The sequence below is a fragment of the Saccoglossus kowalevskii genome, chromosome 4, assembly GCF_978046115.1.
Source record: "Saccoglossus kowalevskii chromosome 4, keSacKowa6.1, whole genome shotgun sequence".
Lineage (NCBI taxonomy): Eukaryota > Metazoa > Hemichordata > Enteropneusta > Harrimaniidae > Saccoglossus > Saccoglossus kowalevskii.
The window spans coordinates 40,062,191-40,079,855 of record NC_140644.1 but is presented as its reverse complement, the minus strand read 5'-3'; the positions used below and the strand labels follow the sequence as shown (position 1 = coordinate 40,079,855).

Below are 17,665 nucleotides of genomic sequence, written 5' to 3'. Positions count from 1 at the left end.
TAACTCAACCCCATGCAACAAAAATTGATACTATGTGTTCATTATGGTTCATTCTTCCTCGACGAACAAGTACATAAGTGACAATTTAGTCAAAGATGAGAAAACTGTACAAGAAATTTGCCTTATTTACACGTATTGGCAATGCAAGCCTGCCATGCGACTTCCCCTTCTGACGTCACAAGGGGAATTTCTGTATGCAAATGAGAAGCTAATGAGGAGCCTCGTTTTAAAATACACAAAAATAAAGTTGCCGTAGACTTAGTTTAAAACACATTTTTGCACTTAAAAAAAATAATTCATGCTTAGAAACATAAAAATTAATAATATTTATGTATCAATGGATAATTTTAGGCATGAAAATAGCAGCCATTTCACAGGCACTTTAAGTGGTTAAATTCATTTCACTAATTAAAAAAAAACATAGTTGAACTCTGGTGACCTTGCCCTATGTTATATAATATTATTCCCTTTATCATAGTTTGTTTCAATATAAATATGCATTGTCATAATTAATTTTGAATACAAAAAAGTTTTGGGGTTGAACCAACAGTGGGGAATCAGTCTACCGAATGTCCTTGATAGATGTAAATATCTTACAAAAACATTGGTGCCTAATTTGTTTTATTATTTTAACAGACATAATTTCCATCTTTATTCAAAGTAATTCGGATATTTTAGTATAAAAACAAATGTCTTATCGCAGAAAAAAAGTGTTGCATTTAGAAGTGAATAGATTCATAAAACATGCAAGATAACAGAAAATTATAGCTGGCTTTTGTCCAAGTATTTTGTACAGGTGTATGTCAAAAATTAATGATTCACTGAGACAAATATGAACTGCATTATTATATTCATTGTGTGTGACTACTGTATTATATGAAAAGTAAAAAAAAAACACCCTATATGAATAGCTATCATGTTGCAAGCTCTGCTTTGTATGCAAATCAACTTAAATCGTTAGTTGGTGTCCAGTGGAGAGAGAAGTCAACAGTACTGGTGCCTCCTGAGAATCTACATCTTCAAACACTGCAATCTTTGTTTTTGAAGTATGTTTATAAATTAGTATTATAAAAGCTCTATCATTCTGTTCTAATAGCTGAAAACAAATTCCTGTGAATTTTCATTTGTCGAATGAACTGTTTGTCAAATACAGAATACATATATTTTAGTACAATTTTCTTTTCAAAATGTGGATGCAACATTTCGCTTTTTAGCTCCGCTGTCGACTTTGTCGAGCGGAGCTTATCATATGAGTGATTGTCCGTTGTCGTCGTCCGTGTCAATGTTTTACTTTTTAGACTTCTTCTTGTATATGTACCTTGGGTAGACCTCTCTTAGGTTTGTTCATTTCATGTTGATATCTTCAATTCTCTAATTTTGGTGAATATTTTTGTCATTTTTGATGGTACTGGCAAAGTAAAAATGAATCTTTTGTCAGTTGCTCATTAAAGTTCATTCATCATTTTTACCTTGCCCATAACATGAAAGATGGAAGGTCAAGGTATATTAAGGGAAAAATTACCACAATTTGTGCATGTTGAGATCAAGTTCCAATATAATATGAAAGCTCAAGAAATGATATAAGAGTCCAGTTTTAATATTTGTATATCTGTCCTGCAACGTTGAAAGCATACCCAATAATTCAAATCAACCAAATCTTCAATAGATCAACTTACAAGATTGACAATCTCCATAAGTAGTTTACAATCAGTAAACAAATATGGGTTTGCAGAAATAAACTGACCACTTGAATGGGTCCAATGATGAGAGAAATTTATTTGAAGATGTCCATGCAATGTAAACTACATCGCCAGCAGTGGATGTGGTCCAGATGGAAATACAATCAAGTCACTGTACACAAACTAGCATGAAGCCGGCATTTTGGGGTCGTCCACTAAAATACTCTGGTACAATGTTATTTTCAGAACACTGCACATTTGTCAATGCAATCATTGTACTGTCTTTTTACATACCATGCTGTATTCTTGTGACAGTCTTGTATAGTTTCTTACATTCCTTGGCCAATTGCAGTCAAACGATGGGTTACTGATGCAAGTCATGATTGTATTCAAAATGTCATTTCAACCATATACACAAACTTCAGAGTTGAGAGGACAATTTCAAGGCCATATTTGCCATAGTGTGTAGAAATAACATGGGGAATTTATTGAAGGACACCAAGGCAATAGAGGTTTTCTGAAATGCAAAATAATGGTACAAGCACAAACAAAATCTGTTTCTTATATAACCAGATCAAGCCAATTAGAAACTACATACAAAATTTGACAGAAAAAACTATCATTCAGTTTATTTCCTGGGACAACTCTGACTATCAACAGGCCACAAAATTTCAATTTCTAAACGACAATAAAAACTTGTTAAGTGTTAAGTAATTTTTCTTGCTACCACTTCATTTTTGCCATTTATATCTTTTTCAAAAACAAACCTCCAGTAAGTCTGCAAGCTAGGTTATTCATCAGTTTTTACTATCTCTTTGTAAATCTGACTTCTCCGCAATGGACACCAAGAAAATTTATTGCAGAGACTATACTACCGGCAATTCAGAAAATATACTGGCCCCTGTGCAGTAGTTACACATTTATTATTGCTGAACAAGTAATTACTCAGAGATGGATGAACCTGCTTTTAATTTAATTTGCCAATAAATATTGAAAATGTTCTATTGCCTTTGACACCTCCATGAAGTTCAAGAACTGACATTAAAGTTAATGACATGAATAATATGAGGTTATTACGAGGATACTGCAAAGTATGCATGAAGACAGTACAGCTGGAGTGTTTGCCGGGGAACAGCGGAAGTTGATTGCTCTGCACTGTCAGATGTATAATATAAAAGAATGCCAAGGCCTTGCTCTCACATGGCTCAATACTTTGTGCAAGAATGTAACATGGGCAGTTTTAGTATTTAATTATGCTCAACTCAACAAAAATTATGGAGTACTAAAATACCTTGGCAACAAGCCATGCATGGCACAGTACCCGTTAGTTATCGAATTTAAGATATATAGTTTTATTTTTAATATAGCTGGAATATAAACATGTCAGGAATAAGATGATTGTTTAATATTTAAATGATTGACTTTTGTATTGTATTGAAGACGCCCATAAAAAATTAATTCAAAATTACTTGTATCTGAGATATTGATGGAAAAACTGAAAACTAATTATGTAAATCAGGTAACTAATATGAACAGAACAAAAAAAAATATGAATTATTATGCTAATTAGAGAATATGAACAAATTTTAACCCAAAATTAATCAGGCCTGTCAATTGTCCTAGAGCATTTCTGTACCAAATTTTATTCAAATGTGATGATCAGTGTTAATTATGTTAAATTAGGTGATTATTAAGCATAAATATTTACCAAAAACTAATTGGGTCTCTGCATAGTTCTAGATTCATTGAAATGCGATGAGTACTCTTTAAAAGTTTCATTAAAATCCAATTCGTGGTGCTTTATATATCAGTTGAACATTCATGGAAACAATTAACTAATTATGCAAATTAGGTAATTAATATCCACAATTATTTACCCTAAAACTAATCAGGTCTCTGTATAGTCCTAGAAGATGTATGTAGAAAGTCTCATTGAAATATGATTAGTACTTGAGATATCAGGCAAAAAGCTGAAAATTAACTAATTATGCTAATAAGGTATTTAATATGCACAAATATTTACCCACAAACTAATCAGGGGTCTACATAGTCCTTAAGTAACTATGTACCAAGTTTCATTGAAATTTGATGATTACTTCTTGAAATATCAAAAGCTGAAAATTATATTACCCTAAAAAGTATCAGGTCTGTGCAATGTTCTATGACATCTATGTACCAATATTTATTGAAATGTGATGATTAGTACTTGAAATATCAGTGGAAAAACCGAAAATTGATTAATCATTATGCAAATTAGGTAATTAATATTGCAGATTTTTACCCAAAACTAATCAAATCTGCACATTAGTTCAGAGCATCTATGTGCCAAGTTTCATCGAAATCCAGTGAGTGGTTCTTTAGATATCAGTGGAACAGTCATGGAACAGCTAAAAATTAGGTAATTAATATGCATGAATTTTTACCCAAACCTACGGTAATAAAATCTGCGCATTGGCCCAGAGCATCTATGCACAAAGTTTCATTAAAAAATGTATGGTTGAGATATCAGTGGAACAGACGGACACACACACACACACACACACACACACACAGGAGTCAAAAATAAAATGTGCATCAGGAACCTGTAATGTCTAATGTACCAAGTTTGAACAAAATCCATCCAGAACAGGGTTGGGGGGGACCTGGAGTCTATGGTGGGTATGAACTATGTGAATAGGCGTGTTCGGAGAACCCCTGCCTAAATTCACTACGTTCAATTACCCACCATAGACTCCGGTCAGTCAAAATGACTATTTTGAACTGTAGGCAGAGTCAGACACCGATAGGTGGCGGGTTTTTCCGAGCAAACAGAAAAAAAAAAAAAAAAAAGGAGAATGATGAAAGACTTTTCCCCAGTCCGGGATGAAAACAAACCCAATCAAAGAAAGATTAGAAAGAACCATGTGCTGAGAGTATTGGAGACACATTAAATATAATTTGAAATTACTTAGCTGAAAACTAATTATGCAAATCAGAAAATTAACATGAACAGATTTGATTGTAAAACTAATGACGTCTGCGCAATGTAACAAAAACTCTATGTACCAAGTTTAATTGAAATGTGATTAGAACCAAAAAATTATGAATTATTATGCTAATTGGGGAAATAATATGAACAGAGTTTTACCCCAAACTAATTAGGTTTGTACATTGTCCTAGAGCATCTTTGTACTAAGTTTCATTAAAATGGAAATTAGTACTTTAGATATCAGTGTGAAAGCTTAAAATTGGTTAATTATGCAAATTGGGTAATTAATATGTACAGATTTTAACCCACAATTATCCAGGTCTGTCTATTGTCCTACAGCATCCATGTATAAACATTCATTGATATGTGATGATTAGTACCTGAGATATCAGTGTGAAAGTTGGAAATTGGTTAATTATGCAAATTAGGTAATTAATATGCACAAATATTTACCAAAAACTAATTGGGTCTCTGCATAATTCTAGATTCATTGAAATGTGATGATTAGTACTTTAGATATCAGTAGAAAAGCTGAAAATTAATTATGCAAATTAGGTAATTAATATGCACAATTATTTACCCTGAAACTAATCAGGTCTCTGCATAGTCCTAAAGGATCTATGTACCAAGTTTCATTGAAATGCGATGATTAGTACTTGAGATACCCATGGAAAAGCTGAAAATTAACTAATTATGCAAATTAGGTGATTAATATGCACAAATATTTATCTGAAACAATCAATCTCTGCATAGTTCTTGAGTATGTAAGTACCAAGTTTCATTGAAATGTAATGCTCACTAATATCAAAAGCTGAAAATTAATTAATTATGTAAATTATTATATGTACTGATATTACCATAAAAACTATCAGGTCTGTGCAGTGTCATATGACATCTATGTACCAAGTTTCATTGAAATGTGATGATTAGTACTTGAGATATCAGTGGAAAAATCGAAAATTGACTAATCATTATGCAAATTAGGTAATTAGTATCCACGGATTATTACCAAAAACTAATCAAAACCTAGCATTTGTTCAGAGCATCTATGTACCAAGTTTCATCAAAATCCAATGAGTGGTTGTTTAGATATCAGTGGAACAGTCATGGAACCACTAAAAAATAGCTAATTATCATGCAAATTAGTTAATTAATATGCACGGATTTTTACCAAAAACTAATCAAATCTGCACATATGTTCAGAGCATCTATGTACCAAGTTTCATCAAAATCCAATGAGTGGTTCTTTAGATATCAGTGGAACAGTCATAGAACAGCTAAAAATTAGCTAATTATCATGCAAATTAGTTAATTAATATGCACGGATTTTTACCAAAAACTAATCAAATCTGCACATATGTTCAGAGCATCTATGTACCAAGTTTCATCAAAATCCAATGAGTGGTTCTTTAGATATCAGTGGAACAGTCATAGAACAGCTAAAAATTAGCTAATTATCATGCAAATTAGGTAATTAACGAGCATGGATTTTTACCAAAACCTAATCAAATCTGCGCATATGTTCAGAGCATCTATGTACCAAGTTTCATCAAAATCCAATGAGTGGTTCTTTAGAACAGCTAAAAATCAGCTAATTATCATGCAAATTAGGTAATTAACGAGCATGGATTTTTACCAAAACCTAATCAAATCTGCACATATGTTCAGAGCATCTATGTACCAAGTTTCATCAAAATCCAATGAGTGGTTCTTTAGATATCAGTGGAACAGTCATAGAACAGCTAAAAATTAGCTAATTATCATGCAAATTAGGTAATTAACGAGCATGGATTTTTACCAAAACCTAATCATATCTGCGCATATGTTCAGAGCATCTATGTACCAAGTTTCATCAAAATCCAATGAGTGGTTCTTTAGATATCAGTGGAACAGTCATAGAACAGCTAAAAATTAGCTAATTATCATGCAAATTAGGTAATTAACGAGCATGGAATTTTACCAAAACCTAATCAAATCTGCGCATTGGCCCAGAGCATCTATGCACCAAGTTTCATCAAAAACCGATGTATGGTTCTTGAGATAGCAGTGGAACAGTCGGACACACATACACACATACAGACACACACACACATACACACTAACACTAACTGCAAAGACTCCCATTTTGTGCTTCGCACATGGGAGTCAAAAAACTAAGTTAAGACCCAAGAAGGGTGGGGTCTTACCTTGCCTGTGCTGTCCCCGAAGCAAGAAGCCAATGCTGCTGTGGTGACATGGTTCGGTGTGCCCGAGAAAGCTAGACCCAAGCCGAATTCGGGGTGATAAGCTTGAAGTAGGACCGAAACAGTTCGCATGAGGGCGTAGGTCGACAGAAGCGAAACCTGGGAGCTTCCAGGAAGTGCTCGTGGAACAGACAATCTGCCAAATTGCCTGCGGTCGTTCGGGCTGGGTCAGCAAACAAGGCCTGACCTGCTACGATGGGGCCTAACCTGAAGAGACTCTGCTCAATAGATTGGGTGTCTCTTAGGTAGTAGTTGATGAAGACGTTCTTCAGAAGCCTGCCCTCAGAATGTGTTTGAGGGGGGCACCTGACGCTAGCGCTAGTGAGTTAGCAATCGCACGGACCTCATGTTCTCGTACTTGGTGTCTCTGCAAGGTCTGTTTTGAGGAGCATAGTGTATTATAGACCTCCAGTACAGTCGCAGTAATCCACCTGGAGATGGAAGTCGGGGAAGCCGGCTTATCCTGTTTGCCAGGGCCGTAACACCAAAAACGCACGTTTGGTTCCCCGTCTGGAAAACCCGGTATGGTTCACGTAGCAACTCAGCGCTCGGACCGGGCAGAGAAGCAATTCCTCCTGATCCTCCGGACCGACACTATTTGCCAGCCGGGGGATGACGAGCGGTTGAGGATCGTGTCCTGGGATTTGGTTCTTGGCAAGAAACCCGATTCGCGTTTTTAGTACAACTTGATCGTCCATAAAAGCGGCACAGCCGTCCGTGCAGAACAGTGCACCTAGCTCTGACCGGCGCCTACCTGAGGTGAGGGCCAGTAGGAAGACCATTTTCCACGTCAAAAATTTGAGTGGTGCTGATTGGAGAGGCTCAAAGGGCGGTCAGCTTAGAGCAGACAACACAGCCGACGAGTCCCAGTTGGGCGGCTCCCTTGTATGGGGTCTTGGCGTCTGGAAAGCAGTAAATAGTCTCCTAATAATAGGACAATCGGCTAGTCTTGTTCCCGTAAGTTCTGAGTGGTGGGGGACAATACCGACCTGTAGCCAACGCTCGCTGCGTAGGACAAACCCACTTCGTCAAACAGGTGGACGAAGGAGCCTGCTACCTGGCCAATAGAGGGATGGTATTGATCAATCTCCCTTCCGCTACACCAATCAATGTATGCTTGCAGCCTAGAAATGTAGGCCATGTAGGTGGAATCCCTGTTCGCCCTGGCCAGGACGTTGGCAGCCTGCTCAGATAAGGCTTTCGTTTGTGTGGGTCTACTGAGAGCCTCTATGCGTGTAAGTGATACCTACTGGGCTCGTTGGTAGTGCGCCGTCTGGTTGGGACAACATGTCCGGTAAGTCCGGAAGCACTGCTGGCGCTTCGACTAGCATTTCCAACAGAAGTGGAAACTAGGCCTTGCTTGGCCAATTGGGTGCAACCCATGATAATATGCGGGTGCGCACCTGTCGAAGTGTTCTCCGGTGCCCAGTGAACTAGCGGGAAGGGAGGAAAGGCATACACAACTAAGTGGGTCCACGGGGCTAGCAAAGCGACCCTGGCCCAGGCTCCTGGAGTCAGCAGGAGTGTTAGGTACGTCAGGAGCTTGGTGTTCCGGCAAAATGGTCCAACCTTGGACCATCCCACGGCCGAAACAGCCTGGAGGCTACCCACTGGGGTATCAGCCACTGTGTTATTGAGACGGAGCCGCCCTGAAAGGGCGTCGCCAGACTGTTCCTCACCCCTGGAAGGTGGTGTGCGGTTAGCCAAAGGAGGATTTTGCTTCGCTAGGAATGACAACGATGAGGAATGCGTCCCCCCCCTCCTTCTTGAAGGAGACCACTGCTGCATTGCATGTGCGGAGCAGGACTCTGTGGTCTCGAACTACGGGTAGAAAGCGTGGTAGTGCTAAGTACACTGCTCTCAGTTCGAGCCGGTTGATATGGTAGTCCCGAAACTAATGCAGGGGCCATACATGTATCTTTGGGCTTGTTGGCCCAATAGATGCGCTCCCCAACCCTGGGGGAGGTATCTGTTACCAGAGTCATACCTGCGACGAGCGGGCCCAAGGGGCTCCCCTGTCCGAGGTTGGCCAGTGACGACCACCAGGGCAGGGCTTCCTTCACTTGGTCCAAGATCGAAACCTGCCTATCTAGTTCCCATAGGAGAGCTCGGCGTTATAACAAGCGTTATACCGGGCCGCTGCGTAGTGCGGCCTAGGGAACGACCCTTCGAACCGAGGTCCGCATTAGTTCACGGAACTACGCTGGGAACGCTGACTAGGCATTCAGCTAGGCTGCTTAGCGCTAAGCAATACGCTTGAAATAGCTAAACCAAGCTTACCTCTGTGTCAAAACTCCATGCCCAGGGACACCAACTGCACGTTGGGTCGAGGTGGGACTTGTCTATTTACTAACAAGCCAAACTGGTGAAGTAAATCCCATGTTAGCCTGACGCGTTTGGCTATTAACCCTTGCCCGGGTTGTTGGTAACCGGAAGTCTGGGTACGAATTGAGGTGTACCGACATCTGGTGAGGCAGCAGCACTACCTGTTTCATCACTCTGGTGAACACGTAGGGCGCTGTGCCTAACCTGAACGGGGGGCACCCGAAATTCAATTACTTGGCCCAGCTGGGCGATTCGAAGGAGATGGCAACTCGCTGGGTGCATCGGTACGTGCAGGTAGGCCCCGCTTAAGTCTAGCGGGGCTAGCCAGTCAAAACGGTGGATGGAGAGAAGAACCCTGAATGGTGTCTCCATGTGGAACCGATCGAGGAGCACGTACTGATTCAGTCTGCCTAGGTCCAAAACTGGACGCCTGCCACTTGTAGATTTGGTACTACGACACTTTTGGGTAGAAGCCTGGCCTTAGTTCCGGCTGATGTACCCTGTGTATGGCGTCTTTCCCCAGCAAACTGCTACTTTCTATCTGATTGCTTCCGCCTTGCGAGAGTCCCCTGGCAGTGCCCAACAGGGGAGACACTGACGGGGGGAAATGGAGATTTCAGCGGTATCCCGTAAACGGATGTCACCACCTGGAAAGGTCCAGGGATCCGTCACCCGCCGTCTCCAAATCGGACTACACCGGCACAATCTGTGTACGACAGGGATATGTGGCCACGTGTTCAGCAGTTGCGAGGGGGGTGCTCCCTTCCCCCATGAGGTGAGTTCCCCAAGGCCTGAAGTAGTCACTTAGTTGTAACCTGGCCATTCACCGAACACGTGCCTGTCCCCCCCGGTTGCAGAGGTGAGCGTCAAACATGCCTCCCCTGCTGCCGGGTAGACGTCCGCTCAGGGAGGGCGAGGACACCACCACCTGGCTCTTACCTCCCTGGGGGCGCACCACTACCCTCCCCTCCCATGGAAGGGTATAAGCGCTTGCCTCCTGGCTGACTCTGGCTAGCCGACGACGCCCTAGGGCATTGTGTTTTCTGTGCTTGGGGTGCTCTCTGCTTGCCCATGTCGCCTGGTCTAGGAGGCTGGTGCGTTCTGCCTCCAAGGTCTCCAGAGTGCTGGTCACGCATAATAATGTGCTCAAGCAACTCTGCCCTCAGGGCTGGATGGGTCGTCTTTAATTGGCAAAGACACCCATGGAACGCGGCTATCCCCCTTTGACCGGTTTGCCAAATTCGTGGTACGAGGGTCTGGGGGAAGAAGCATTGGAATCCGGTTGGGGGCGTTTTGGTCTCATCCCACGCTATGGGGTCTGATCCCGAAACCACACCGACCGGGTAGCGTTTGGTCCAGTGGGAAGTGTTGCATAATGTTATTCCCACCCGGGGGCCTTAAGCATTACATCCTTCGCAACTGACCAACGCCGCCCATCAACACCGTTTGCATGCTCTGCGCCCCACTCCACACTCAGGCGGACAGGGAGAGACTTGCCGAAGGGGTTGCTTTGGATCCCGACGCCCGTGATTCCATAAGCATTGAAGCAACCTCAGGTGGTCGCTTTAGGATCAAGGGTGGGGATATATACATCGTATCACTGGGATCGATGATACTCCGCCTCACCCCAAAAGCGTGGCTCATCGAGTCAAACAGATGGAAGACTCTGAGGGACCGCCCTGAGTACCGGCTGTATCCGACGCGAGCGAACTGCATCTCCTTCCACTTTACATATGTGAGAGGGAGCGTGTTCGACTGTGCGTCTCATGACAGGGTCGGTTCCCTCTGGGGACGCCTGTGGGTCGTTAAGAAAGGAGTCAAAACCCACAGCGGGGACCGGACACAAGGAAAAATTCGTTACCGTTGTACAGTTACCGCGTGACGAACCCTAGCTGGCTGAAAGTAGGGGGGGGTCAACGTGTGCCCTGCCCCGAGATCAGAGACTTGGCTGCCAGCACCCCGTTGGCATTCAGTGCCAGAGGATCTAGAGAAGGACCGGTGCAATTAGCCTGAGCCTCGGCCACCCCCCGAAATAGTGGGAGAGCCGTGCCTGGGAACAGGGGTTCCCCGGAAGAGACGTGTTTGAACGTAGTGAATATGGCTCTAGAAGAACATTTATTAAAACAAAATCTTATCTGAAAACAAAATGATTTGCATCAAGGTTCTATAATGTCCAACGTATATACCAAGTTTGAACAAAATTCATCTACAGCCGAGAAATGCTTGATTTTGATGATTTTTAGAACAAAAACAGCCGTCATTCGACCATCTTGAATCAGATCGTGAAACAAATTGATGTACATATGTATAATACATGCGTGAATTTTGATTCGGATTGGTTCAGGTATTTCTAAGATACAGGTCCGGACGGACGCACGCACAGAGGTTAAAACACAAGTCCCTGTTTTTGGACTGCATCCGAATGGGGACTAATTAAGTGATACAACAAATGCCAAGAAAACCCAGCTTTAGAAGTAACTATTTTTGAAGTTAATACTAATATTATTGGGCAAGTCTGTACCTACTGCAGTACATATGTAATAAATAACAAGACTGGCTTTTTAAACCATTTATTCTCATAGTAATTTTTTTTACAATAAATCTGTGGTTGTTGTTACTCACAAAATAGAGAAATGAACACCGTATAGTTACGGGACACAAGCACTTTATTAGATAAAAATCCAAACCATTCTCATCACACACCACAAACTAGTTTTAAATTAACTGAAGGCAGTTGCACAAGCGTTGATAATTATGCCCTCGCAGATAAAGTCTTCAAATCCCGTATACATTGAGCAATGTTTTCTTTTTCCTGTAGAATAAAGACAGAAACTTGAGTTTTCTCATAGCACAATTGCACCCAGAGTTGTTATCTCACATATTGTTTCCTATAATCTTATTTTCGTGAAATGTTTTCAAAGCCATGGTTTCTCAGTGAAATTGAGCACTCTGAGGGAAAAATCCTTTTCAAGCCATTATGTATTCAAATATACTAGATTCAAGACGATTTTTGAGATGAAATCACAGCATTTTTCTGTGCCAACTTTGCTGAGGGGAAAAAACTTGCATCATGCAATTACATTCTTGATAAAGACACACTTATTATTTCCCACAAATGGCATACAATTTGTTTTTATCCCAATATTCACAACTGTTTGCCTACTATAGTGGCAATTTAGTCCACATATCTTGACTGTGTGACATCAACATACTCAATGACAAAAAAGATTTGCATAGTGACAACAAGTTTATCATTGTGGAACTTCAATTTCATCAATTTAATTTTATTCGTATAATATTGAACAAGCTCAGTATCGAATCAAAAAACACTGTCAATTATTTTTGTACAGTTCAATATCCTGTTATGTACCATGATAAGGAGATTATTTGAGATATTATACCTGCTGCGGTGTGATGCTCTGGATTACATTCTTCTGAATCCATTCTACCATATGTTCCTGCTGTACACGCCGTTTAACATTCTCTACTTCAATATGATAGTCCTGTAGACAAAAAATTACATTAACTCCGATAAAAAAAAAAACAAGTGATGAGATGAAACATTCCCACTAAAATGACCACCATTTGGCTATATTGAATCAGAACACAAAATAAACTCCTGTGCATACGTATCTTAAGATGTACGTCTAAATTGTCAATGTCAGGCATGTCCAACATGCAGTATGCATGCACACACAGGCTCAGAGACGCGACATTTTTTTTTGTTATTCCTTCACATATGCTTTGATAAATTTATTTTATGACTGAACTGTTGTCTTTTGTGTCCAAGAATCTAATTTTCACCACGCTTGCTTGTCAGAATGTTTGCTCATTCAGCAAGAATTGAGAAAGTTTCCTGACTGCAAGTCAAGCAAAGGCTGACCCTGCTTTTTGTCTCACAATCCAATTAGTTTCATCAAATAGTGAATGCACTGACAGTATTTTTGAGGCAAATCAATGAATAGATATGTTAAAACGCATTTACCATTTTCTTTTTGACATCTGCAGCAACTGTGTGCAACCTCTCTCGATAAGCTGTCTCAATTTGCATAGCAATGTTTTCCTACAAAGTTAAATGAACATTTTAACATACACATCAAACTTTTTTCATTCCATAGTTTGGCAGTAAGCATTTTTTTGTGGTTACAAAGTTGGCATCTGTGATTACTTACTTTCCTAGCATCAAACAGCATATTCCTTCCATCTAGACGCCATTGCTCTTTCTTCTCTGCATCAATAGACTGCTGTAAAGCGTCAACTTGTGCATTTTTTACATCATAAGTTTGTTCAATTTGATCCTAGTAATAAATGAATATTTCACAGAAAGTGAATCATTGATTTTAAATGTGGAGGGAGAAGTTGGATGGTGCATTTCCTTACTTACATTTATTGTTTTGTCTGCATATGCTGTATATGCAGGTCCAAATTTCTTTACTCCATAGACCAGAAGTCCAATAATGAGGGCACCGTGAAGTAATTCATGGGAAACAACATATATTTCTTTGTTTATCAGGTATAGTATTAGACCTGTGCCAAACATGTATGGACCTGAAACAAAAAATCATCCAATGGTAAGGGCGACATGAATTGTATTGTGGTTCAGTTCGAAATTTACCATGCAGATTTCAGAAAATAAGAGGCATCATGTTGAGGTACATGGCAGATAATGCAGTGCAGAAAAGTTGACAGACCAGCCCTTGGTTCAATACTGTGATTGCTTAGTATAAAACCTGTACCTCAAGTGATAAATAAAGACTTGTAGGTTCACAAATAGTAACTTATAGAAAGTGTCTTACTATAATTACAGATAAATTACCGGTAGTAATGTATTCTCCCCTATCACTATCTTAAATTGTATTACAAATTACAATTTTAAGTACAGTCAAATATACAATTGTGAGTTGGTGCAATCAAGGTAGATAGGACACAGCATTGTATGGTACTCACCAGTCACACCAGTTTTATTGTAGAAAAATGTGAACCATTCTTCAGGTATAAAGCCAAGTCTGACTTTGCCACCTTCTTCTGGCATTTTATAGGGCATTAAATCTTTACTTGAGGTGTGAAATGTCATACTTGGCATTGCTGCAGCACTAGAAAATCAAGTCAAAATGACAAGAGTTATAATTTCAGACATCAATTTGGAGCAAATCTTATTCCATGTATGTTTGAGATCAAGTTTCAGCATGGTAGAAATTCTTGATTTGTGTACATGTTTACAACTATAATGGCTTCTAGTCAGCTATATTGAATCAGGTAAATATCACCAAAAAATTGGCGTGGAAAAATACTATGTCAAATTAAAGTAACTTATACCATACTCCCCGATCACAAGTCCCTCCCCGATCACAAGTCCCTCCCCGATCACAAGTCCCTCTCCTCTATTTTTAGACATTTAACGAGTTGAGGGCATCTCCGTTTATAAGCCCAGGGTGTTTTAACTGGGCTTTGACAACATTTATTATAAGTGTTCATTGCATAAAAATCGAGCTTAGTATGGTAGTTCAGTTCGTGAAACCTGTTCATTGAGACTATTGTGAATGTGGGGCGTGAACAAGTAAACTATTCTTAAAACTAAACTAAAAAGTAGACTATGAAAGGTGTTTAAATACTTCCTCCACACTCAGTTTACCTTTTAAAAATTGCAAATCACCAGTATTTTCATCAAAATCAGCACTGAGAGACACATTTTAATATCACAGAAATTCACTTCCGCATTACGTTAACAAAAATTACACCCGAAATTAATGACTACTCGTTAAGTTCTGTTTTTCTATTTAAAAAGACGTGATATCCCCCAAGCCTGGCATGGAGAGCGAAAGATGTAATTTGGATAGTTTTTCCTGGGTGGTAAGATGGTCACAATACCACAAATCTTTTCTGAGGTAGTCCTAGAGTATAAACCATACCCCTTATTTCCCCTGATTTTACATGTTGGGGCCCATGAGCTTATGAGGGAAGTACAGTACTGTATGTGCGATTTGAACCAACGCTCACTAATCACCAAACTTCACTTCACAGCATGTCATCCCTCGGCTATCGGGAATCCACAGAAAAAGATGCCCAGATTGGCACGAATAGGTTTCACGCTTTCTGCATTAATAAACTTGGTTCTTTAAGCATCTATTTTTGGAGATGCCTAGTGGCTGAAGTGAAGACGTGCCGTAATGGATGCTGTGTGCAAGCGTTGGTTCAGTACATGTTTAATTTGACATAGTATTCACCATGTTGTTTATTTGTCGACGTTTACTTGCTTCTCTTTCTATGTCAGCAGCTACTACGAGCTGTACGTACATCTTGAATCAGATTGTGTACTTGCACATGTGTGTCCCAAGATACAACTACAGTGTTATCTCTCTTGATACAATAAAAAATACAGCAAGTTATGTACTGTATGTTGAAAGTTAAATTAGTCCTGTGGCCAAGCATGATAAAACCTCTATGCTTAAAAGGCCTAAATTTGTCTGTGTTGTGGAACAGCATGTACTCGCAATATGTTAGAGATCTTGAAGGAGTTATCAAAAGAAACAAGTTATTGAAAATGACACAGTCCCTGTAAAATTTTTGAAAGTTCTCTTCGTGCTCATCATATTAAAGCGGAGGGGTTGTCGCGAGCGTGTCCTTGAAACTTGAGTTCAAAACACGTGTTCCGCGTAGTATAATATGGCCAAAAATAAAAACAGCAGTTATTCAGCCATCTTTGATCTGATTATTAAACACACCGATATGTATGATGCATGTGCCAAATACGGATGAAAATGGTACAGAAGTTGTGGAAATATAGTAGTAAGGCCAAAAAGTCAGATTGCTGTGAATCTGCCATCCTTGACCAGATTTTGAAACAAATTGTCATGGACATGCATCCTAACATGTATAAAGTACATGTATGTGCCAAATTTGAATGACAACTGACAGAGCACGTCCAAGATACCGCATAAAAAAAACCACAAGATGCCTGCCAATCGACCATCTTTGATCCAATTGCGAAATAAATCGTCATGGACATGTATCCTAACATGTATAATCTATGTACCAAGTTTGAATGACAACTGACAAAGCATGTCCAAAATACAACGTTTTCAAAATGAAATACGACTCTGGACAGACTGACACACGGACGGACAGACTCAGGAACTCACGGACGGTCGGGGACATGTATCCTAACATGTATGATCTATGTACTAAATTTGAATGAAGACTGACAAAGCATGTCCAAAATACAACATTTTCAAAAAACAAGATGGCTGCCAGTCGGCCATTTTGAATCGAATCGCTAAACCACTGCATGTGCATATGTCCCACATAAAGTACTAGGCACATGCAAAGAATGAACGGAATCGGTCAAAGGGATTCTGAGATATGACTACGGACAGACGCACGGACGGAGACCGAATTATAGGGGACTAATAATTACACTCTTGGAGAAAGTAGTACAAATACTCACCTAACTCTGGCCATGTAAGCAGGTCTTGCCCTCAGTGCAAGGGCACCTACAAGGGAAAAAAATATATATATTGTTATTTGTGCTTTTCATGAAAGAGTTAATTTGTTTTAAATAAATATCACATAAATTTCAAATAGTGACCAAAAACACAAATTAATTTTGAGTAGTAACCCAGTTAGGCTAATAATTTTGGACAATAATAGCTCTAGCACAAAATTTGGTAGTCTGTGGCTATAGTATACTGGTAATTCGAGCTGTCACTAATGATGTAGAGGTCAGAAACCTTTAGTTTCAGTTTGAATTGTTAACTTTATAATAGTAATAGCTTTTTTGTTTCAAATCATTCTAGGATGTAGACCACAGTTTATTTTATTTTATGTAGTCAAGGGCATTCATTCAGTGAACAGTTCCTTTCAACAATGAGGTACTATGATAACTTTTCACCCATTTATTTCTATCTACATCAGTACAAGCCATATTTATCGATGTATTTAGTTCCTGTATGATGAGCCTCAGGCGTGCATCATCGTGATGATGGACAGGAACATTGGTGTTGGTAGCCACACATCAGTACAATATCTTTTAAAAATTACTACATGTGTATATGTAACTACAGTTCAGTACAAGACCAAAATGCAATGCACGGGGACTAAATACAGCTGCCAACTACTAAACCGTGGCAAAGACCTCGAGGGGACACGGCTAAAATTTTACGTTTTAGGGTAATGTTAGGCTCATGTGCGTTTTTAGAGAGAGGAATATAAACAATACACTCACCTGTCGAGCACACCACTCTCCGAAACATTATTACAGTTTACTTTTACGGAATGTTCACCATTCACGAACACTTTCGTGCTTCCCCGTGCTATCAAAATGGCGGACGCCGGGCAGAGACGACTTACCGATAAAACCCGACGTTTTACGAATGTTATTTGTAAAGTCAACGGTGATTGGCTGTTAATTCAGTGAAGCCAATTCATAAAGCCACATGAATATAATATACCCA

The 17,665-nt window shown here is 39.8% G+C and overlaps 1 protein-coding gene across 1 annotated transcript; it reads right to left on the bottom strand.

Moving 5' to 3' along the window:
* Positions 1-11,769: 11,769 nt before the first annotated feature.
* On the bottom strand, positions 11,770-17,566 carry LOC100373051 (ATP synthase peripheral stalk subunit b, mitochondrial-like). Its single transcript, XM_002731047.3, has 8 exons — positions 17,437-17,566; positions 16,660-16,705; positions 14,163-14,308; positions 13,600-13,763; positions 13,388-13,513; positions 13,201-13,278; positions 12,617-12,718; positions 11,770-12,027 (listed from the first exon to the last, which is right to left on the bottom strand). Exons 1-8 carry the CDS (start codon positions 17,462-17,464, stop codon positions 11,968-11,970), a joined length of 750 nt encoding a protein of 249 aa, XP_002731093.1. The 5' UTR covers positions 17,465-17,566; the 3' UTR covers positions 11,770-11,967.
* Between the last annotated feature and the right edge of the window lie 99 nt (positions 17,567-17,665).